Source organism: Lineus longissimus, chromosome 1 (assembly GCF_910592395.1).
Source record: "Lineus longissimus chromosome 1, tnLinLong1.2, whole genome shotgun sequence".
In the NCBI taxonomy this organism is placed as follows: Eukaryota; Metazoa; Nemertea; class Pilidiophora; order Heteronemertea; family Lineidae; genus Lineus; species Lineus longissimus.
Window position 1 is genome coordinate 5,038,347 of NC_088308.1, and position 22,952 is coordinate 5,061,298.

The following is a 22,952-nucleotide window of genomic DNA, read 5'->3' on the forward strand; positions in this document are numbered from 1 at the left end:
GGTGTCTGGTCAGGTGTCACTTTTCTCCCGATCGCCGTGTCTTCTTTCCGGCTGATATCACAATCACGAGGACGCTCCGTCTGCGAAACGTGCACAGTGATATTTTGTCGCCGGGGCTTATTGGAGTGATCTGCGGCTGGCAGGGAATATGTCAAATTACGCCAACATGGCGGACGTGGGGGAAAATCAAGTGACAGAGGAGCCAACAAAGTCAATTTTGAAAGAGAGTTCTGAGAAGAAAAATACAATATCATGTCACTACGCATTGTACACATATCATGTTAACAGGTGAATGTAAAATATGAGTGATCCTTAACGACTGACGGGCCGAAAACCGTCTCCAAAGTGGAGCATAATTTTCACATCTTGGCGGATCGGATGCACAGGCACATGTACATAGAAATCTTGTGATGTGCTGCAAAAACATTTATGTCTGTATCATGTGCCTCGGACCTCCTGGAAGTTTAATGAATTGTGTCATACAAACCATACCTTGAATGATTCCAATGAATTCCCACACAGTCTTTTATACCTGCCAAAAGTTTTACACCATGACCATGTTTCTAAAATTTGGCGAAGTCATACACTTGATACCATACCATGTTGATGTTGGCTTCTTGCTGCGATGACGAAAGCCTTCTCAACATTTATTTTCAGACCTAATTGTGCAGACACTCCCGAGCACAGCGCTGCTGGTGAACCAAGCGTGGCAGACTTTCTGAAGAAGGAAGCAACCGCAAATGGAGACTTCAGGTACGCTTTAGAGGTTTCTTGTCAGTTGTTCTCCAAATATTTATGTAACTTTTGATGGTTAAGTGTGTGCATTGCTTGGGACTAGAGAAACCCTTACTAATTTTTTGTAATAATTCATTCTTTATTGTTCATTATCTAATCATATATTCATACTTACTGCTGAATAATGACTCCACCTGTAATACTGCCAATTAACTTTTTCATGGAATGGTGAATACTACCAGAAAAAACAATTGTTAGATAGGGATATCAGATAACTTTTTGTGCTTTTGCCAACATACCTTAATTGTTAATTTGGCCTACACCCTCAATTTTTAAAATGGACTGAATTTCGGGCACACTGCATGTGGTATAACACTTGAATTACACTAATATAAGGGGAAAAAGTAGCTTTTTATGATTTCAAATTTCTTCATCTGTCAATTTGGCATGCGGGAATGCAGTTGATAGTAAGTTGTTTTATGTCCCAAGATACAGGTGTAGAGCAAAAAATTGGCTTGCTTGTGTTGAGATATTCAGGGCAAGTGGTAAATGACAAAATAGCAAGTGACAAAATAGCATTTATACCTATTGCCTTAGGTGCTTGCTTGTGGGCATGATGTATGTTGTAATTAGACCCTACTCAGTTCTATCACTAATTCTGCTGGTAGATGTCAAAAATGAGAAACTAAACCTCTTTTCTGTTTTGCTGAGTTTATCAAATTTTCTCTTTCCTGCTTTATTTTTGTTCATAGATTGTTTGCATTTCTGTTGTTTTCCTTCACCCACAGTACGTGCAAATTATCCCGAAAACCAAGAACACCAAAATCTATCTCTAGGTAAACTTTATACAATAATACATTTTGTTTTGTCATGATACCAGTCACCGTTAACCTGCAGTTTTCACAATATTGTACATTTGATTATTCTCACTTAGACTTGGGAGTCATGCATGATGTAGAGCATATTTGACTCGCTTTGGCAAAGTCGGCACTTGGGGTCAAAGACAGATATTGAGTTAGTGGCATGGTTTAATCATGCACAAAATTACGTTATGGATGATGTATCCCACTTGTCTGTTGCTTGAGAATTGGCTGAGATATGGACTTCAGAACACATCTTTTAAGTAAGATCATCTTCTCTGATGTCCTACTCAACTACAAAGCCTGTGTGCAACTTAAAAACAACTCGCGATGTTCCTGCATGTATGACTTATACAATCCTTTTCCTGAAGAAATCAAAATTTTTAGAAAAAACATTCTTAAAGCGTTGGCTCTCTTTTCCCCATGCATGTTTGTGGCAAGTACCTTCATTTGCAAGAGCAGGTCAAATATCATAAGTGCACGTATTTCTATCAGTCTGTTCTCAGAATCATAGAATTCCATCAACATATGTTCCACTGAAGAATAATTCTGGTTTTCCTGACAAAATATTCAAAAATATAAATATGTTGTTGCAACACCCTGTATGCTATAGACCCAACTCCTGCTAACAATTTCATCTAAGAATTCACCAATTTATGTACCATAACTTCTGTGTGATAAACTGTGTTTTTTCCTGCTGGTGATAGCTCCCTGGTTTTAAGATGCTTGGATTGCCCTGTGAAGATGCCTTGGTGCATGGTAACAACCTGTGTGTGCTGTACCTGTCTTATTTAACCCCTGCTAACAGTTTTCATTGTTCCCACTTTATTGGCTAACCACATGCTTTGTATACTGTACTGTAGTCACTACTCCAAACTTATGTAGTTTCCAATGTCTATAAGTCTCTGATAATTGATATGTATGTTCAATGAACATTGATCTCGTAATAGTCCAACTATCAGTATGTCCTCAGATTGATTTGCAGTCCAGTTTTTAAATACCAGATAGGTATGGTAATCAAAGAATTTGATCTATACTTCATGCTGCCATCTTTACTTGTGTTCATAAAATCAGCCAAGTCTCCCTTCTTATCTGTTGCAATTGAACCCTTAATTGTTTGTTACCTTAACTGGGATTCCACAATCACAAAAATTACCCTAGGGCCATAGTGGTACCCCATTTTCTTACTCGTCATTTTTCAGCTTGTCCGTGATTGCCAGTGATTTGTCTGCAGAGGAAGAAACAGAGCTGCGAAAGTTGCTGGCACGTAGGATTACTAAGGGCACTGTGTATGCTGGGGCAGGGGCAGTGGTGTCTGTTGATTTGAGGTAGGTTTGGCTTTTGAAAGTGTTGGTGAAGAACTAGAACATTTCGACCCCATCCCAACTGAAGGAAGAAATTCGGAGCTGTGTGTTTTTCAGAAAATAGTCCTTGAGGGGCGAGCACTATATCTGATCAGTTGCCTAATATTGATGCTATTTCTTTCGACTGCCTGTTTTACTCTGTCACTGACAGGCATGATTGGTGGGTTCCACTGTCTCCTCTCAAAATATACGACAAATGTAGATAATTACAAAACTACCACTGAATTCACATTAAAATATATTGTTTCTGCCGACTGTACTGGAATTACACGTATTGCCAAAAAATGTCATCAGTGTTGTCTTGTGTTTTAGCTCATCACTAGAGGAGGTGGAGAACTTTGACTGTTACTTTAGTTTGCTCCGACAGGACAAGCCAGCCAAGCAAGTGGTTGATTGCAGCCCTGATGTCGTCTGTATGCGAGAATATGTGGTGTGCTTCCTTTCGAATCAGGATGGAGGATTGGAACTGTATCTTTTAGAACTTAAAATCTCTGTCTGAGCATGAATGAAAAATATGCTACAGGTTTTTTATTCGAATGGCAGAAAAAATTTTAAATACATGATCACTCCTATGGCCCTGTGATTACAAGTTAACTTGTCAGCCATGCTGATATTTTCCAATTTGAAGGCGAGAGATTCAGTATAATACCCTTGAATTGTGTGTCTCCTACATAGCTCTTCCTTTCTTGCTCTCTTAACAGTAGTGAGGCTTTTGTCTATGATCACTCTCTTATATACTTCACCTTAACTGTGTCCAGATTTCGACCAGAACTTGATAAATACAGCGAGAACTTAATACCTTTACTGACTAATGAGGTAGGGAAGTTTAAATATTGAGATGATATAGACAATATTTGGGCAAGTTGAACTGTAGAAGGAAACGGGGCAACCCGGAGGAAGCCTACGGTGTCGAAGAGAGTCCCCCTCTCTATCACATGTGTATCCCTGGACTGACCGGGAATCGAACCCGAGACCTCAGAGGTGACAGGCACCGATGTTACCATCGCGTCACTTCAACAGCCCTGGATATTTTGTCACAAAATCTGCTGACCAGAGTGCTGGTTTAAAGTTGTCAGTGGTGTGCATTGGCAAAAATTGCTTAATTCCAATTTATCATGTTTATAACCCAACCTTTCACTTTTCCAGCTGACCAACCTCGACACCACAATCAAAGATTATCTAACGAATTGGCATGCCGAAGCAGTTCAGTATATCTGTCGGTCTGTCACGGCCTTGGCTGACAATATACAGTATATAATACATGCAGTAAGTAAAGAGTTTGTTTTTGAGAATCTGTTTTAAGATGCGGTTCATCCATAGTCAAATACAGTTCTCAAGCCATGAATGCTTAACATCAGTTAAACCCTTTTGGTATCAAAATTCAGTCATGTAAGGACAAACCTTTGTTTCCCAATTCCATTCCCAATTCATTTTAACAAAATGTTCACATAGATTATGTTCCTCATTCCTGTACATTGCGAGTACATTCATGTACATTCCCATACATCTATCATGTTCTTTTCTTCAGGCCCTGATGGGTGAAAGTGATGAGTTTATTGATCAAGAATACAAGGACGATCTCGTCAAAGATGTGCACAGGTTTGTGACAGTTTTCCTGTAATTCAAATTTCAGACTTCAACGTAGAATGGATTTGAATCACCCACTGAAGATGAATCCAAAGCAGCAAAGTTTTTCGAATATCTGGTGTGTTGCACAAGGAACAATATCTACAACTTTAATAATAATGTCATATTTCAGGAAGCCTATGTCTCTAAGTGTCTCTTCGTATCACAGATAGATTGGCCTCATATTATTTACCATGATGTAACATCAGGTGGTGTCATGGACCAATCTCCCCGGCATTAAAGTTCCGCCTTTTCTAGGTTCTTCGACTGCTGCAACTTATTCGAATCTGACAACCAATCTAACAGTAAAACCAGCAGCCTCACCAACTCATTTGACTCTCTACTCGTGGACGTCTCTGCTGAAGTGAACATGGAGAAATCTCAGTCACAAGCACACACCAAGCCAGTGTCACCAGAGATACTGGCAAAAACAAACTCACACTGTTCAGAATTGAATGGTGGATTGTCAAACAAGGGTAGGTGTCCTGCTGGAATTTTCAGAAGATTTCTTTTGCATATTCTTGGTTTCAATAATGTGAAATTTTGCTTGTAAATTGGTGAAGTCATGATTTCCACACTCTGATTGCTGTGTTACATCAACAATTATTTCTAATGTTCAGTCAATATCGTTCATTTCAGGAACAAATAAGTTTTGTGAAGATTGGGCCAAATCAATGCAAGAACAAGTTGACAATAATCCTGTTCATTTGAAACAGATTATAGAGAATCATAAATTAAGGGTAAGATTGTTTTTTGTTTCATAAGGTCTTCTCATAGAAGGTTATTTGTATTGCAATGAAGAAAAGAAAACTTTTACTCTAGATGGTTGGCATGGTCAAGTATTTTTTGGGGTGTCGGATTCATAATTGGGCAGCATGGGTTCAATACCCAGCACTGAAACAATACTCTCAACCCTTGGCAAGATATTTTACTTTCAAAAACCTGGTACTAAATGCCAGGGCGATCAAAAGACCCCCATCAGCAGACAACAGCTTTTGATGACCCCTCTAAGACAAATATGGAATAACTATCTGAGGAAAATTGACAATTATATTTTTAAGTCTGGGGACAACTTGAAAAATATGTTTATCTGTCAATCAGTTGGTATTTCTTTCTGCAGGTCATCCAAGATATGAACCACCTGAAGAGGCTTCTTCGGCAGGCAGAATCGGACCATTACGCCTTATTCAGGGCGTTCATTTTCCTGAAGACGTCAAATAACGGACCAATCCTTCTGCACCACGCCATGTTCGGGGAGCACACGCTTCATACGCCCGAGGCCACCAATGTTCTCACCTCCCTCAGTCAATACATAGAAGAGGATCAGACAGTGTTCAGCTGACCACTACCAATGGCAGATATGATGATAAGTGACTAGACTATCAGAAGCCAATGCGGGATGGGATTGTTTTGGGATTACTGCAATAATGATACTGCATGTATTGTCTATTTCATAAGAAAATGGCACTCGGCTTTTTGGTGATTTCACACAAAAAATGCAGCAGGGGGACAAACTTAAATTCTGAAGTATCTATCGATGCTTACTTTACTAGAATTAAAAAAAATGTGACCAGGAATGAATTATTTGAAGCAAAATATTGGCAACTTTTTCCAGCCATTTTAGGATTTTTTGCCAGCAGCCATTTTCTCTTAAAATGGACTATAGGACAAAGCTACAAGGACTTATCCTCATGAGGTGGCTTGACATCACTTTTGGTCATTTTGAGAAGCGCAGTGAGGGTTGCTTGTCTGCTTCTAATCTAAATATTCCACTCCATAGAAAATCTAATAATGCTAAAAAGATTTTCCAGATGAGAGATATTTCTATTTGTGTCTGTATACATGTAGGTACATTTCAGGGATTTCCAAAAGCGGAATGTGCAGTTTGTTGCAGTGTTGTTATCGAATCAAAATGTCCGAGGCCCAATTCAAGGGTTATTTCCATTCGTCTTTGCTTTTGGAAATGGGTGAATGGTTTGGAGTGATCTGTTAAAATTCTCCAAAGGTGACTCTGATGATTACCTTTTGGGGTGAGCAGAGACGGTAATATTGAATCAGTGGGTGACCGTGGATGTTTCCACCGTAGAAATGTGATCCCAATGTGATTGTAGATTCCTCAACTTCATATAATAATAACATAGCAGTATTTTATGGTTGCTATGTAACTGCTTATGATGCATGTTAATTATTTGTTTTGTGCATGATTATTTCTGTACAATAAAACTTTCATCATATCAGATTCACATCAACTAGGTCTCGTGGTTCTCCACTTTGTCAGGCACATACAAATTCATTTTTTTCATTTTGGCACATACATGTAGGCAAAAAAGTTAGCACCAGATAGATTTACAGATTGGTAGCGGGTACAGAGGGTACCCGGAAAAATTTTGCTGCCAACCTGGACAAAATTGAAATGAAGTCAGAAATGTGTCAAAATATAGTCAAGACACTCAGCAGCCAAAGATATTTGGGGTGGAGGAACTGGAATATTTCATATAATGGACAAATCCGAGTCCAACATGTCCATGTTCCAAGTCTGTTTGTGATGTGCTTGACAAGTTTGGAATGAAACAGACAAAATTGCTGATCCAGTCGTGTTTGATATGTGGAAGTTTACTGTATGCAAGCTACTGTTGTACTTCGTTCGTCGGTCATCAGCTCGTGTGGCTATCTAATGCTTGGAGCTTTAAAAGGGTTTAACTTCTTCATTCAATTGGTTTTGGCAAAAGCCTTCAAATCTCTTCTTCATCTTTGGTCTATTTGGAAGGCAGTAAACTTGCCAGTTTGATACTTATTTTTAATTGATGCTCAAAACTGCCCTATTCTTCATCAATACATTAAATCTTATGCTCAATAGGTAATAGTGCCACATGTAACAAATAAACTATTTCCATTTCCTGTACAATCTTCAAGCCTTGTTCAAGGTGTCACTCACTAAGGTTTTCAACACTAGGTATTGTGTCCTTACAAAATTTGAATGCTGCTGCTCTGCGATGTAATCATAAACCTTCTGATCCTGTCTATCATGAGAAAAATTAGAAATTGGACAAATTTCCAGTTGTGAGGCCTTGAAAGCAAGTTCTTATCTCGTTTTAGACTGTATGTGGAAAGTTGTTCTATGTTATGAAATTGACTGTACATGAATGTAAATAGGATGTATAAATAAAGTAATATAGATTTAAAACAAAAAATTTTGTCACTTGATGATTTCCTTGAGCCTATATATGTAGCACATGAATTACAAAACGGCCTAACTCCATATTTCCATACTCCCCTGATCCCCCCTCTCTATCAAGACCCCTCCCAATCAGGTGTCTGGCAATACTCGTATGCAGTCCTGCTAGTTCCCTTATGACACCTCTTGCAAGACGCCTCCTGATACTACTCTGGCAGTATCTCACAGTGCACTTGAAGACAGGCCCAACCTGGCCATTGAGACAACTCAAGTAGCCTACTTGAAGCCGCTCATGCACTTGGAGTGTATCATGTACCTGGGACACCAACATGTTCTGACACTGTCTCTTGCAAGATCCCTCCAGAAACAGTCGGTAGTATCTCACAGTGCACTTGAAGACAGGCCCAACCTGGCCATTGAGACACCTCAAGTAGCCTACTTCAAGCCGCTCATGCACCTGGAGTGTATCATGTACCTGGGACACCAACATGTTCTGACTCTGTCTCTTGCAAGATCCCTCCAGAAACAGTCGGTAGTATCTCTCAGTGCACTTGAATACAGGCCCAACCTGACCATTGAGACAACTCAAGTAGCCTACTTGAAACAGCTCATGCACCTGAAGTGTATCATGTACCTGGGACACCAACATGTTCTGACACTGTCTCTTGAAAGACCCCTCCAGAAACAGTCTTTGGCAATATCTCACAGTGCAGTTGAAGACAGGCCAAACCTGGCCATTGCAACAACTCATGTAGCCTACTTGAAGGAGCTCATTTACCTAAAGTATGTCATGTACCTGGTTCTGGATACATGTCATGTACCTGGGACAACATCGGGACCCTCTGGCCTTAGTAAACCTTATTATTGGACGAGATAATAGAACAACTCTGACCAATCTTTGCCAGCTGGTTATCCGATCAGGACTGATGATCATATTAGTTGTCGATACCAACATTCTCCAATAAAAGGTCACCATAAGGTGTTGGCGACTACAGGACAGAAATGGAGCAGCAACTTCTGCCAGCTGGTTATCTGACCATGATGGCTTTCGAATTCACAACCTAAAAACAGCAATGTCCTCTTCATACGTTATGGTACCAGAAGGCAGACAGGATAGACGATGGAACAACCAACCTCTGCCGGCTGGTGATCTGATAGTGTTGGCAGAACTGTGAACGATGAGAATGGCCTTTCGTGGTGTCTCCGCTAAGGTTGTGCCTGTCCCTTCATTCAGACAGATTGTTACATGGCCATAGTGTATAAGGACCTGCTGATCTAAAGTGCTGTTCCACATAAATGTATAAAACACATGAAAAGCAGGACCTCTCTCCCGAGACATGCAACCGAGTGTCGGATTCAGTTTCAGGAAAGAAGAGAGTCATAAATATTCCCAGCTGTTCCCAACCGTATTCTGATGTACGTCTTTACTACCCAGGTACGGACAGGTTTTGGGTACATCCCCTGGCCCTTCAGTATTGGCTGAGACATGCCATACGGACAGATGCACGTTCTTTAAGAGAAAAGACAAAAGAATCCCGAAGGCATTTGAACTTTAGTGTTGTATCCCATTTCTACCCAAGTGAGGGAAGGGGAGTGATGGGGCAACCAATCTGTGCCAGCTGGTTATATGATGATGTTAGTTATCGGTAGCACAACCTAAAAATGCCAAGGTTCTCCAATGAAAAGTTACCATTATTAGGTGTTGGCAACCACACTCCACAGGAAAGATGATGAAACAATCAACCTCCATCAACTGGTTATCTGATCATGTTCGTTGTCGGTGGTACAACCTAATAATGCCACGGTTCTCTAATGACAAGTTACCATGAGGCGTTGGAGGCTACAGGGTTGTACCAAACCCCTACTCTTGCCTGGGTTGGTATGGGTACAGTATAACCCGTTGGAGTGAGTTAAGAAAAATACTGGTGCCTTTCCTCTCATACTGGTGCCTTTCCTCTCATGAAACTGAATCAGCCCCTCTGTGACATGTTTCGTCCTTCTAATCGAAAGGTAGTGGGTCCTGCGTCTTAATCTATAAAAGGCACCTTTCTAAGGTGAAGCAGCACTTAGGTCAGCTGGTCTTTATCACATCCCCATGCCACAATCTGATTGAATGAAGAAACAGTGAACCATAGTGGGTACACCACGATAGGCCATTCTCATCATTCTCGCAGCAGTTGGGCCTCCGACAACCATCAAGATCTGATAATCATCTGGCGGAGGTTGGTTGTTCCATCGTGTTAGAAATGTCTCAGATGTTTGTTACACTCCGGACGCAGTGGACCGGCTTCGCGCTGTCGCCCGGTTGACTTATGGAGAAGTAATTAAGAACGAGCGCCATTCGTGGCAAACATAGTCAATTTTTTGGATGGATAAGGCCGAGGCTTTTCATGAAAGACATTGTCACAACCAACTATTAGTCCCGCTATTCATTGATGAAAGACGGTGAACAAATGGTATAAGACACTCTCAAGTTTTTTTCGGAATATCCTGAATTCGGAAAGGTAACAGAGAAAAATTACCAGGGAAAGAAATTTGATTTAGGGTCTAAGTAATACAATTTAATTGCCACCGAAAAATTGCTCCGCCAGTTTGCCCCCTCCGCCTGATGATAATGACGTCACCCGATCACCCGTAATCACACGATCGTTTGCCCTCCGGTGCGGCGGTGTTATCCGTTTAATTATCTGATTTCACCTCTATTTCGTGCATAAAGATTTCTTTTGGTTGGTAAGTTCATAGATTAGGTATCTTAGCTCATCCATATTCCGATGTTTTTGCGTTATCGGGGCAATGATAAAGGAATTTTGTGCGGTTGTAAAAAAATTTGATGTCGGCGTTCCGGCCGCACGTGCGCGGCGATTTTTTTTCATAAAAAAATATACGATTCTGTGTTCTATGATACTCAGCAAAGTGCCGGAGCCATGTATTCTTGTTCTGTGTGTAATTTTGCATCTGGTAAATTGAATTAAGTGGAGATTTTTACCGTTTTTGAGGTTGAAAATCATGTTGAAACTGACCAGTCCAGTGCGGTTTCGGCGTCCATTCTAAATGCACTGGAAGCACGTGTTTGCTGTGTGCATAAACAACATACATTGACTGTGTGGATGTGAGACATTTGATTTCGCGGGAACCAACATGCTCAATTTCATGAGGCGACAGTAGTGCTATCTAGCGGTAGAAAGTGGAACTGAGAGTTTGGGACAAAGATTTCAGTTTCATTTCCTGCCATGAGACAGCGCCACTGTCGCCTAAGCCAATTTTGGAAGATGATTTCAGTTTTAATTTCTGCCGCGAGACAAGGCCACTGTCGCCTAAGCCAATCTCACACTGGTTTTCATGCCAGTATCAAACAAACCAAGGGAATTTGATCGAGATAATGACTTGCTTTAGTTGTCAAAACAGGTTCAGCACAGCCACAAGCCATCTTCCCACAAAAACGACAGTAGATATGATTCTCTGATGGGAATTCTGCCATCACTGAACTTTGAAGTGGTCACCATAGAGCAATCAGCACACAAAACATAAAGATCAGATATAAAGTTGAAAATTTTTTATTAGGCGTTGTTCACATATAAACATTATTGGAAGTTCCAATAAAAAGCCACCAAGACAGCTATAAAAGACCAGAAATTTGACCCCAGTTATATAGGTAACAGCACAGAAAACTATACATCGATTTGAGAGCACGTTTTATAGTGGATTAGACTCATTCAGCTTCTACGTGCAGCAGACGACAGGATCGAAGACGTCTGCTTTTAAAATTTCATTGAAAATATGTTATCAAATATTGCTATATTGTCATCGAAGAGTTAAAACTAATGACAGACATGCATCTCGAGATCTTATTCATGAAAAGTGCTAAGGATGGCTCTAGTCTCATAACTTCAATAGACCAAATCCAGTTCACAACCTTTCTCTTGAAATTGTTACACACCATGTTAGCAACAGAGAGGAAGTTTATCTTGAACTCTTGGCTGTTCTTTCACAACAAATGTTTCCAACGATTCGTGAAAACTTTGAAACGATATATAATGTTTTGGAATGAAACTCAAGCAAATGCAGTGCAATCTCATTACTGAATACAATGACTGGGGGTATTACACATATTGCTGCTCATACAGGTGCGCTGGCCCTATTCCGAGACTGGGTGTGTCTCCTACAGGTCCAGCGGCCCTACTGAGTCTGGGTGTGTCTAAGTTGGCAAAGTGAATGTAATATTAGTTACGTATGATGCTGTGAATACAGATACACTGACAATTACATGATATGATATTACATACATTAATATTTCTTCGTCTTCATAATCTATAGTCCACAATTATACAACACAAACCATGGATATCTAGTCATCTACTAACCCATTTCTGGATCGGACAGCGCAAAGACGGCTTCATAACACTTTAAAGCCTTAAGTTGTCCAGCCACCACATCGTTATACTTAATTCTACATAACAAAGCTTAGAAAGCCATCGGTAACTAACTATAAAAACTATACAATATTATAATCAATAAGCTTCACAGAGAAACAAGATATTACTGTTAACCTGCCAAATTTTTGTGTTGCTTCATTTTTGCCATTCACAAAAACACTTTCACAATTTTTATTTTGACGGGTTTAGAAATTTCTTCTAGCGTTTCGATCAGCTTCGCAAATTTACATTACTCGTAAAATCTGCGAAAACAAAAAGCCCGGAAAAATTTGGCTGTTTTCAGTTTCTCATCTTCCTCGCTTGCTATTAAAGTGACTAAATACAAAAATCAGACATCCCGACTTACTACTACTGTATTTTATATTAAGTTTCAGTTGTTTCTTTACCAAAAGTGTAAGCCCGGAAAAATAAGCTAGGAAGCGTAGAAATCTGGTTTACAATAACTGTAAGTGTATACTTGCACAAAATTGTCAATCATCACAAAATACCCCACTGTAGTCTTGATAAAAAACTAAGAAAAAATTGACTGCATCATGTATCCACTGGACCAAAGGATCGTCCTTTCTGGAAAGCCCCAAAGAAAAGATTTCTAAAAAGAAACAATGCATATTACAGATTTCTTCTTATCACTTGCTGTCACAGTAAGCAAACAACAATATCTATATAGTAATATATAATTTCATATTCGACAGCACAATTACTTCTAAATGAAATAGCTTTTGTCTGCACAAAAATTCATGTAAGAAAGCATAGACATAGTACATCGAATCATCATGCGTTTACACTGTATACAGTAGTGTTTTCTCGGGTTATTTTTTTAATCAGTTCAACATGCAGTTGCTATAAGAACGTTATACATGCATTTAGCCCAGTTAGGACCAAGGTTCAATTCTTGGGGAATTGCAGGAGAGAAAATCTTGCGGGAGAAGTTCTCAAATTCGATGATGCAGGTACAACGCTACCAAATGTAAAACCACTGTCAAAGTCACCATAACATGAAAAGACCTTGTTCTGGGGTTTAGATTTACATTATTAGGTATAAAGTACCCCGTGATTTTTGTTAAGAAATTGACCTCGGCCCCTTATGGGTTAATTCTAAACTTGAAGCATAATTTAGCAAGATGACAATAAAATATTTGGTGTATAATAGCCACCTTTATCCCTAAAATGCTTCGCTTCTGGCGATACACAGAAAACAATATCAAACCCCGGTAAACTAAGCTAAGAGATAAGCTATTCAAGACATGCATATTCATTGAGTATATGCCGACAAAAGATCACAAAGACCTTCCTAAAATCTCAAATTGGGTCATCAACAATTTCTCACAACTGCATCCACGCCATTCCTGCGGGCATTACACGGAAGGTGACCAGTCTACTACTAGATTGCCTAAGCGCGTGTTTGGACCACATACTATCCAAATACTGCTATGCCTCAAAGCTTGAATTACACACGAGAAAATGCAAAGGCAGTGCCTAAATGCCCTACGACGGCTCTAACTGTCCCAAATAAACCCATATGACCAGAACGTGGAATAAATGGACAGATTTTAGCATTCACAATATGGTCATTATCCAATTCGTCCATAAAGTAATACAACTCTAATAATTACTTCCATTCATAATCATAATTATCCATTTAAACTAAATTTGTACATGATCAGGACACAGACATGCTGTGTGAACTTTCATCATCTTTATACGTGTGATCCAACTTAACGCTTGCACAGTCCCACCTGGTGAGTTCATCTTTAACCAACGGCGACTGCATATGAATACAACGACGGATGACTTAGTTTTCCACGGCTTGCTCGTTGAGGGTCAGCTCCTCAAGTTTTTTCTCTGGGGGGTCCTCAGATACGGGGCCGTTATGTTCATTGTTCTGAAAGACCGAAAGAAAACATTGGTTTAGTAAAATAATATAATAGAACCGATCTCTGAGTCTTACTTTATTTATGTTGTCACATTATCCCCTGAACACTTCTAGAGAAGTTTCAGTGGTTTACAACACGAAAATAGAAGGAAAAAAACAGAAAACAATGTGCCTGAAAAAAGAAATAGATTAATTTGGATGTCTTGCCCCCCCCCCAAATTCAGCAGATCTTATACCAGTTAGCAAATTGACTTTCTCCACATTCTTCTTTATCACCAACGGAAATGTTTTAACAATAAACCAAAACTGATTAGTTAATTTTCCCATTTCAAAGCCAAGGTTCCAAAAGCAATATACAGCAAAACCCAAAATGTGGCACTTTACTCTGAGACACCCTGTACGCGTCCAATGTAAATCAACCTGAAATGAACCTCGTCCCAGAAGATGAGGCTGAGCCATGCCAAACAATCCTGCACTGACATCCCCTTGTTTGTCAATAGGACGGGCGACTGAAGCGCGTACAGATACAGCGACATACAGCACACAACAGTATCCATGCCATGTTGATGATAGTAAGCAAGCAGAAATGTTATTATCTTAGATTTTGTGATTTTCTTTCAATTTTGTCATGTTAACCCTTAATCTTCATTATCGAAACTTGTCAGAGTTATAAAACTGGTCACATATTTCACTCCCCATCGCGTCGGTGCAGACCTCAGCTTTTTTTCAGGTCAGCCTGCGTCTCTGGCTCAAAAGAGAGATAAGGTGTTTCACTGATATAAACAAAAAAAATATTGACGCTAACGTCTCCTTATATATTCTAGAAATAATTCAGGTCCTACTTTTGTGCCAATAATTGATAAAATGATAATACGTCACCCCGCTATTAAAAGAGCACCAAAGCAATGCAAGCAAAGCAAACCTTTGAGATCAATTGACGTCTTTGAGACCGTGCATGATAGCAGGGTCCTGCATTTTAGAGGCAACAAAGAGATAGTAAAAATAAACATGCAAGACATACAAACTGGACTATCTGATATTGACTATTTCTAGACATCATGCAACGGGTGACACAAGCAGAGCAAAACAAAAATGATAGAATCTGCAGTAAGGACACACGGGCACTGTGACTTGCAGAAATACTATCAACAGCATGAAAGAAAAGATGGTCAGCCACATCGTGACCATAGAAGCTATTGTGGTGAAGGTGTACTCAGGTTGTGGAAATCATACTCATAATATTACTCCTCAGGGGAATGTACCAAGGGTGCAGCACTATCAAAGCCTTGGGGGATCAAGACTATTTGTGCCTTCTTTGTAAAATAGCCAAGACCACAAACAGTAGAAATCGACACAACCTAAATAGCAGACAGTATCATGCAAAAATCAAACTTTATACTAACTGAAACAAAATATCTGGAAATCTTGGGACATTATTCACAGATGTACTCAGCATTTACAGTAGCTAGAACACAGATTTTGAACACTGTACATGACTACATGAATTAGGTTTGCTTGTGACTACATAGGTTCTGAGGAATCTAAGGTGCAGTGCTAGTGAGGTTAGACTGATTTATAGCTGTGAGCAATGTGTTGGTGGGAAGGGGATGCCAGTTAGTCGAGGGTCTGGGAAATATCAGCACGAGGGGTCAGCTACCAGAACTAAACACTATGGAGATGACTGGTGAATGAACTTGGTGACTGAATGATTTGTCAAGTGGCCGATTTTGTAATTCCTGCCGAAGCAACTAACATGTATTGTTATTAATTGAATTCCTAAAGTTAGTTGAATTATGATCTGGTCACCTGTTACTACCAACATCTTTAGTCTCAAAGTTATTGCTGTGGATCTAAGGGCATTTGAACCTTTATAGCATCACCCAAGTGTTTGACTGTTTATTGCGTTACTGATAGCATATTTCGAGTGATATTTCCCGACGCTGCGACGTCCAGATTGTTGTCATGGTAACCTCACCTCCAGGTGCTCCAGCTTTTCCTTCAGGGCATCTTCATCACTTTTGATGGTGTAAGATGTGGTGTTGGAGGAATATTGCGATGTCGCTTCGGGAGTGGGATTATCTAAGAAATGAAGAATTACGAGACGGGGCGGTCAAGACAGGCTGCTACTGGGGTTACCTGTGTTATACTTCTACGAGTAGGTTGAAGGGATGTGGTTAGTACGATGAGAAGATTCTGGCAACTCTCCAACCGCGTAGCTTTCTTCAAACCTCCACTTACTCTCTCTATCACAAGAAGACATACCAAAACTGGGAGTCGAACCCACAACCCTAGACATGCGAAAGGTGGCAGACAATGATGTTAATTGCAAACATCAGTCTTACCATTGGAACAACCCAAACAATTATTCAAGTCAACATTGCATTTCATTTTTAAAAAAAAATCAAAATGTGCCTATAGTGGCTTAGATTTCGTCTCAATCGCTGATGAAAATAAGTGTTTTTACAGTATATTTTGAAAGGAATGAAGCGAGACCATGAAATTAGGGCATATCAATTCCTGCAGCAACAAGGTAACCACGGCAGGGGAGAAAATCAACTCGAACTAAACACGAGACGTGCCAAGCAAGGAGTCGGAAACAATCTGAAGGCAATTTCATTCATTTCAAAACTTATCCATATCAGTTTCCAAGGACAAAATAAAACCACTGAAAGCTTCCAAATATAGCACATCAACTTTACAAAACAGACCAATGATGCGTGCAAGAGAAGTCACTTTTCCACATTCAGTCCATTCTGTCACAAGCACGTTTCAAAATCGTGATTTTCGAGGCACTCAATGAAAATAGAACACTGAACAAACAATGCAGATCCCCTACAAATCACTCCCAAATTTTTTATTTCACAACCCCTCTTAACTTTGACATGACATGACATGATTTGGACTATGACACTTCGATCCAGTGACCTTCAGAAAAAAATGTCAGGCCAAAGAAAATGGAACTTCAGAAAATCTTCAGATTGATATGCCTAAGTAAATACCTGACATGCGTTAGACCTGTTAACCTGTTAACCCAGCCCTCACCAAGATTATCATAGGTGATTAAGATAGGTTGAAGAATGTGTATATCAGGTCAAACCACTCCACACCAAGTTATCGTATCAATGCACATATTCTCTTGTACAATGACCAAGGTCAGATATGTGATGGCTGAGAAATATTCCAAGACGATGAGTCACCCTCTGGTCCTCGAGTCTTGACTAATAAAGAGATTCTTCTTGACAACTATTGCATTGATGTGATGGCGTTAAATGCAAAAAACCTTCCCATGTGAAAATGTTTCAGTAGAACAGCCCCTAACCAGCAAAAATAAGCCTCTTAATACAAAGTACAAGAGAATATGTATTAAGTTAACTTTCTATCATTTAGAACAATAAAATAGGGAGCTTATTACCTGAACTTTCTTTCACATGGGACTCAGACGTTGTGGTTGTTGACGCAACATGGACCTCCCCGTCGGCACCAGACTTGATTTCGGTGACCTCTGACGAAGACTTGGTGGTCACTGACGAGGTGAAAGATCGCTCAACAGTAACGGTTGATGAGGACTGTGCCTCGCTACAGAAGAAGATAAAGTAGAAAATCATTCAAACGAAACATTTCTCATGAATGGCAACGTTAGGGTGTAATTGTGGCCGATGGTTTTGGCTAGTGGCCTGATGATAGTAATAAACTGATTGGCGAAAGATCAAATCATCTCTGGGCACTTAGGTTTGAGTAGCAAACTGCGATACGAAGCTGGGCTATCAATGGTTACATCTGTGACAGTGTGTGTTCAGTCGATGTGGGCTACCTACCTGCTGGTCATATACTCCTTGACACTATCAATGGTAATATCTGTGGCAGGTGTGTGTTCAACCTGGGAATCATCAGCTGTAGAGTGATCAGCCTCGGCACCATCGCCTTCCTCCTTTGTCTTGTCACCTTCGCTGCTACCTTCCTCAACCCTGCAAAAAAATATCAAACTCGGTGAGACAATATTTTAAGGAACATCTGAGATACACATCAAATCTGGCAAGGTTCCTGTCAAACTTGTCTAAAACGATATCATCAGCAAGTTAGCATTACATTCACACAGTGAACCCTACTGCTAAAGCTGTTGTGATGAGTGGAACCAATTTATGCAGCTGAAATGGGTCACACATTGCCATTATCAAGCAGGCTTAGAGAATATCTTCATCTTACTTGGTGTCGGTCTTCTCCTCTTCTTTGACCTCTGGTTCTGGCTCTGGGGGCACCGGTCTCATCCCCTCCTTCAGCTCAATGGTGTAGCATGGCTTTACTGAATGTTTCGCGGTAATCGCAAACCGTACGAACTCGGACGGAGATCCAAGATAGAAACCTTCGCCGAAGTTAGTGAAGATGCAGGAGTTGATGCCGTGGATGTCGCCCTTCTTGATGCAGTTATGCTTGGTTTGGAAGGAGAGTTGCGGCACGTTGAACAGGGAAACCTCTCCGTGGTTATTCAGTATGGCAGCTCCATAAGAAATGTATTCCTCATCTGCAAGGAAGGTGAAATATCATCTCAAGTCATTTGTTTCAGTACAAAGCAGGCATAAACTAAATCCGTTTTTCTTGTTTCAGTACAAAGCAGGCATAAACTAAATCCGTTTTTCTTCTGCTGGGAGAAAACTTAAGATACTTACAGCAGTATTATGATCTCAAATCATTGAACTGTTCAGAAAATCTATAAACCCTAGTGTTATTTTTAAAGACAATTTTTTTTGTCTGTGTAGTTGCCAGATAAATGCCTTGTCGTAAAATTTTTGGGAAATAATGAAAGTGCAGGACATCTGAGCTATCAGGCTTACCGTTCTTACTCCTAATACTAATGAGGTCTACACGACGGATGCGGCAGCCATCATGTGCAGTAATCTTCTCCTTCAGCTTTGCCTTCAAGCTTGGAAGGGAGAAGATCTTCATCTGCTCCTCGGAACAGATGAGGAGACAATGCGATCCTGTCATATCGGGCTGCTTGCTATCTGTGGCATTGGGATGGGCCAGGGGGGTGCCACTCTTGTCGAGAACGCTGATCGATATCACAGGAGCACGATGACGGAGCTTTATTTCCTTACCTAGAAAATGCCAAGAATCGAAACACTTTGATGAAACTGATAATCATATCTCAATCAGAGAGAAACAGTACACTAAACACTTTCATTCAGGGTATTCGATATGTCATAAGTCAAGGATATATTGTAGTGTGCCTCTAATGTTGGGTTCCAATTCAGTTTATTGGCGTAACTCGGTTGTAGCTACTGAGTTCAAACATAGATTTGAGAATCAGAAAATTGATCTGTTTATATCTACTTACAAAGGTCGCATTGCACTGCGTCTGAATCTCTCTTCTCAGCCTCTGGCAGAACTATCTTGTACACGAATACAATGCCACCATTGGTCCCGGCCCACAGACTTGGGCTGTGTGAAGTGGCTGAAAGAAGATACACGATAATGCTAACATCTCCACAACAGAGTATTGATAGTATGCGACTACAGTACCCAATTCTTAGCTCTGTGAATACACGAACTGGGTGAAGTCAGCCTTTGCACCTTTCAGAATGAAACGAACACACATGAAGTTCAGACCCAAACAGTCCAATGGTGCAGAAATCTCCAATAGTTTTAAACATTTGAAAGAAACAACAAACGAATCAAAGACAGTTTGAGACATCTCGCTCAAATTGGTTTTTGTAGTTAGTCAGCTTCGATATTAAACTGGATTCATCATTAAATTTGATGAAATGACGACATTCCAACAATCGAAAAATAGCCACCTACCATCTAGAATGAATGTATCTGCAAAATAAAGGGACTTGACAATAGAGTTCATTGAGTCATCCACGCCCCGTGCTTCAACCTGGCGTTCTACTGGTTTTTGGTGTTCTGTTGGTGTAGTAACTGGACTGGTTTCTTTTTTGGCGACTGGGGTTGGTTCTGGGGCGGCTGCAGCAGCCTCCTCTCCTCCAGTAGCTTCTTCCTTCTTTTCCTCTTCTTTCTTCTCCTCTTCTTTCTTCTCCTCACTGGCGGCTGCCTCTTCTTTCGTTTCGGGTTCTTTTTCGCTAAAACGAGAACAATACATTGGTCAATCAATCAATCAATCAAGTTAGGTTTCATGGCCTATTGACTCTCTTTTTGGCTATGGAGGGGTCCATTAGCTAAGTTCAACTAGGAGTCTTGCATGCACTGCAAAGGTGCCAAGAATGAGGAAGCAGGGTGTGGCGATCAAGTAACAAAACTTCCCAAACGTCCTAAGTATCATAAAGTTACTCACCCTTCTGCTGGCTTGACCTCAGCTGCAGCACTAGCCTCACTCACTTCCTTTGAGGATTTCTTGGGCGATCCCTTTGGTGATCCCTTCGGTGATTTCTTCTCGGCTTTGTTACGACGACGGTCCCTCAACCGTCTGATGGAATGACGAAGTGACTGGGTGAATTTCTTGGTTCGCGACAGGTTGGGGTCGCCAGTGTGGTCTTGTGGGTTGAGAGTACATTTGCTGGTAATTTCTTTCTTCTGGTTATAATCAAATAGAGTGAACCCATGGGCTGTGCCAGCAGCAATTCTGAAAGAAAAACAAGAAACATTTGACAATCACTTTCATCATGATCACTGCCTACTGGCAAGTCATGATCCTTCAGATTTATTTGCAAACACAACTTGATTACGATGCATATTGGCAATGATTTTAAAGGCTGTGACAGACCGCAGTAACGTTCTATGATATGGTGGACGAGTCTGAAAAACTGATGACAAATTCTTATTTAACGTATACTCGAAAGTGGTAGGATAAAGAATGGAACTACTTACATCTGCCAGGTAGCATGCATGGTGATGGCTGTGCAGGCGGCTGGTGGCATCATCTGCATGACACAAGTCGGCTGGAATCCAGCGGGGAATGTTACGTCACCTCCCTGAACGTTCAAAGCTTCATGGCCCTTCCACACAAAGTTGTCGCGGTCATTGACAATATTGGATGCGAAGGTCTTGACTTCGTACGTGGATGATTCAGATGCCAAGTTGAGGACGACCACTTGGCCGGCGCTACCGGCAGTGACGAGGGTCTCGGAAACTGCATCGAAAGTAATCTTCTGAATGCCTAACCTCGGGTCGTCACTGTAGGGGTCAAAGGTTCCAACCTAAAACAAAAGATAAAATATTTCGAAGGCTTTAATCAAAGTCAATAGAAACTCATAAGATTCAGATGGTGGGGATTATTTTGACATCACAAGGTGCAAGCTATTAAACCGAGCCAGCCCATGACATCACAACCATGCACTGGATCTCGTGAGAAGTGATTACTAGTGGTCGTTTCACCCTGTTTAGTATTTCAGCCCTGAAAAGGTAAATGAGTGACTGCGCCCTCTGTTAAACAGATTACACACTACTTCATTGATCACCTGGCCAATCTAGACTCGGGCTTGTCGCCGTAAAAATCACCATGATACGTTCAGTCTTGTGTAATCAAATGCTGTCCGCTCACCTTCCTAAATGGGGGCCACTCCTCATCGCCATCATTGGCAGCATCAGCGGCACCTTCTTCCTTCTCGAATGCATCGGCTGTGCTCAGTTTGTACAGGAGCTTGGCATCAGGGGTGGATGCATCCCAGAAACGGATCGTGCCATCTTCATGGCTGCAACAGAGACAAATACCACTACTTATATTTTGTTATTTACAATTGACTCAATTACCCAGAAGGTTGGGAGGGATATCCTTTCATGCACAGTGGCACATATATGCTCTATTTACAATAAATTGCTATAAAGTCATCCCTAGGCCCTGCTCAGTGGCACTAAGTTCAAACTTACCCTGTAAGGAGTAGGTCTCTTGTTGCATTATTTTCACCAGTCTCTTGACCTCCAGTTATTGGCCAAGCCTAAAATCAAAACAGATCAGCATGTAAATGTTGTAATGGAAAAGGTTGAAAATTTATTTCTTTTGGTATGGTAGTATCAAAAAGATCAAACCAAGAATTCTGCTGACTAACTGGTGACTAGTAGGGTCATGCTCTGCATTTGGCTATACTGAGAACAGTGAGAAACAAGGTCATGTTGCCATTCCAAGCTTGATTGAAGGATCTTGTTTGAATCTTTTACCAATACAAAAATCTCTCTTTCTTCCCTTAGGCCATTTGGTTATGAACTTGTCTACACACTTAAGGGTTAATGGTAATAGCTGACTCGGCATGATATATTAAAGATAGGCCTGATCAGGGTGAAATGCCTATTATGACACACAAGACACAATTTCAAGGAAATTCTACATCCTCTTGAATTCCACAAGAGCAAAGGTTTAAATTGATTACATAACACTTCTCTATATATGAGCTCAACCTTTAGGAAATTGAGTCTCAAGCTCAGTTCTCATGCACTTTTGCACACTCAAGTATATAACGAGAAAGGCCTTATTACATGGGTATTGAGAGGTGGCAATTGTGAAACAATACCACGACAGGACGTTCATTTAGATTCAGATCTAGTCAACAAAGCTGCCACAGAGAATATTTCCCAGTGTGTTCCATTTGTATGAAATAATGAAAATAGGTCCCATGTCCAAAAGTAACTCACCCTAGATGTGTGCTTGCTAGTCAGGGACTTCCCAGCCTCACTAATCTTATTCAACGTTTCCTCGGCAACGCCGCTGACGTGATGAGCACACGTGATGGCAGACGAGTGCATGCTGGATAGGTACGGCAGCTGAAACGTAGGCCAACCCTCGGCAGACAGGTCAATAACAATCATCTCCTCTTCGGCGATGATCACCAGGGTGTGCGGGTTGCAAACATCTGGAAAAGATATGATCATGGCAGAACCAGAAAATGCCGCGCACCATATACATCATTCTAGAATGTGCTTTTACTGGAACCTACCACT

At 40.7% G+C, this 22,952-nt stretch overlaps 2 protein-coding genes across 4 annotated transcripts in view; one reads left to right on the forward strand and one right to left on the reverse strand.

Moving 5' to 3' along the window:
• The first annotated feature begins 166 nt into the window (after positions 1 to 166).
• Positions 167 to 7,776, forward strand: LOC135486181 (protein Njmu-R1-like). Its single transcript, XM_064768804.1, has 11 exons — positions 167 to 288; positions 658 to 753; positions 1,524 to 1,571; positions 2,798 to 2,923; positions 3,272 to 3,427; positions 3,718 to 3,775; positions 4,106 to 4,225; positions 4,488 to 4,558; positions 4,844 to 5,061; positions 5,225 to 5,325; positions 5,706 to 7,776. Exons 1-11 carry the CDS (start codon positions 167 to 169, stop codon positions 5,925 to 5,927), a joined length of 1,338 nt encoding a protein of 445 aa, XP_064624874.1. The 3' UTR covers positions 5,928 to 7,776.
• A 3,522-nt stretch (positions 7,777 to 11,298) lies between these two features.
• LOC135486182 (lethal(2) giant larvae protein homolog 1-like) overlaps positions 11,299 to 22,952 on the reverse strand; it is a 39,162-nt gene continuing 27,508 nt past the window's right edge. For 2 of the 3 annotated variants that reach the window (XM_064768829.1, XM_064768820.1), the window contains exons 11-23: positions 22,647 to 22,864; positions 21,888 to 21,955; positions 21,562 to 21,712; positions 20,889 to 21,217; positions 20,356 to 20,643; positions 19,863 to 20,143; positions 19,399 to 19,515; positions 18,896 to 19,159; positions 18,270 to 18,585; positions 17,882 to 18,031; positions 17,479 to 17,642; positions 16,042 to 16,145; positions 11,299 to 14,075 (exon numbers count right to left, since the gene is read on the reverse strand). In XM_064768829.1, coding sequence (XP_064624899.1) covers positions 13,986 to 14,075; positions 16,042 to 16,145; positions 17,479 to 17,642; positions 17,882 to 18,031; positions 18,270 to 18,585; positions 18,896 to 19,159; positions 19,399 to 19,515; positions 19,863 to 20,143; positions 20,356 to 20,643; positions 20,889 to 21,217; positions 21,562 to 21,712; positions 21,888 to 21,955; positions 22,647 to 22,864 — 2,540 coding nt within the window. In that variant the 3' untranslated portion in view covers positions 11,299 to 13,985. The remainder of the gene's footprint in view (positions 14,076 to 16,041; positions 16,146 to 17,478; positions 17,643 to 17,881; positions 18,032 to 18,269; positions 18,586 to 18,895; positions 19,160 to 19,398; positions 19,516 to 19,862; positions 20,144 to 20,355; positions 20,644 to 20,888; positions 21,218 to 21,561; positions 21,713 to 21,887; positions 21,956 to 22,646; positions 22,865 to 22,952) is intronic. The other variant, XM_064768838.1, reaches the window with a different exon arrangement.

Coding starts and splice junctions, on each gene's coding strand:
- LOC135486181 (XM_064768804.1), top strand. CDS start 167: ATGGCGGACGTGGGGGAAAATCAAGTGACAGAGGAGCCAACAAAGTCA. Junction 2,924..3,271: donor GTGGTGTCTGTTGATTTGAG/GTAGGTTTGGCT, acceptor CTTGTGTTTTAG/CTCATCACTAGAGGAGGTGG. Junction 4,226..4,487: donor TACAGTATATAATACATGCA/GTAAGTAAAGAG, acceptor TCTTTTCTTCAG/GCCCTGATGGGTGAAAGTGA.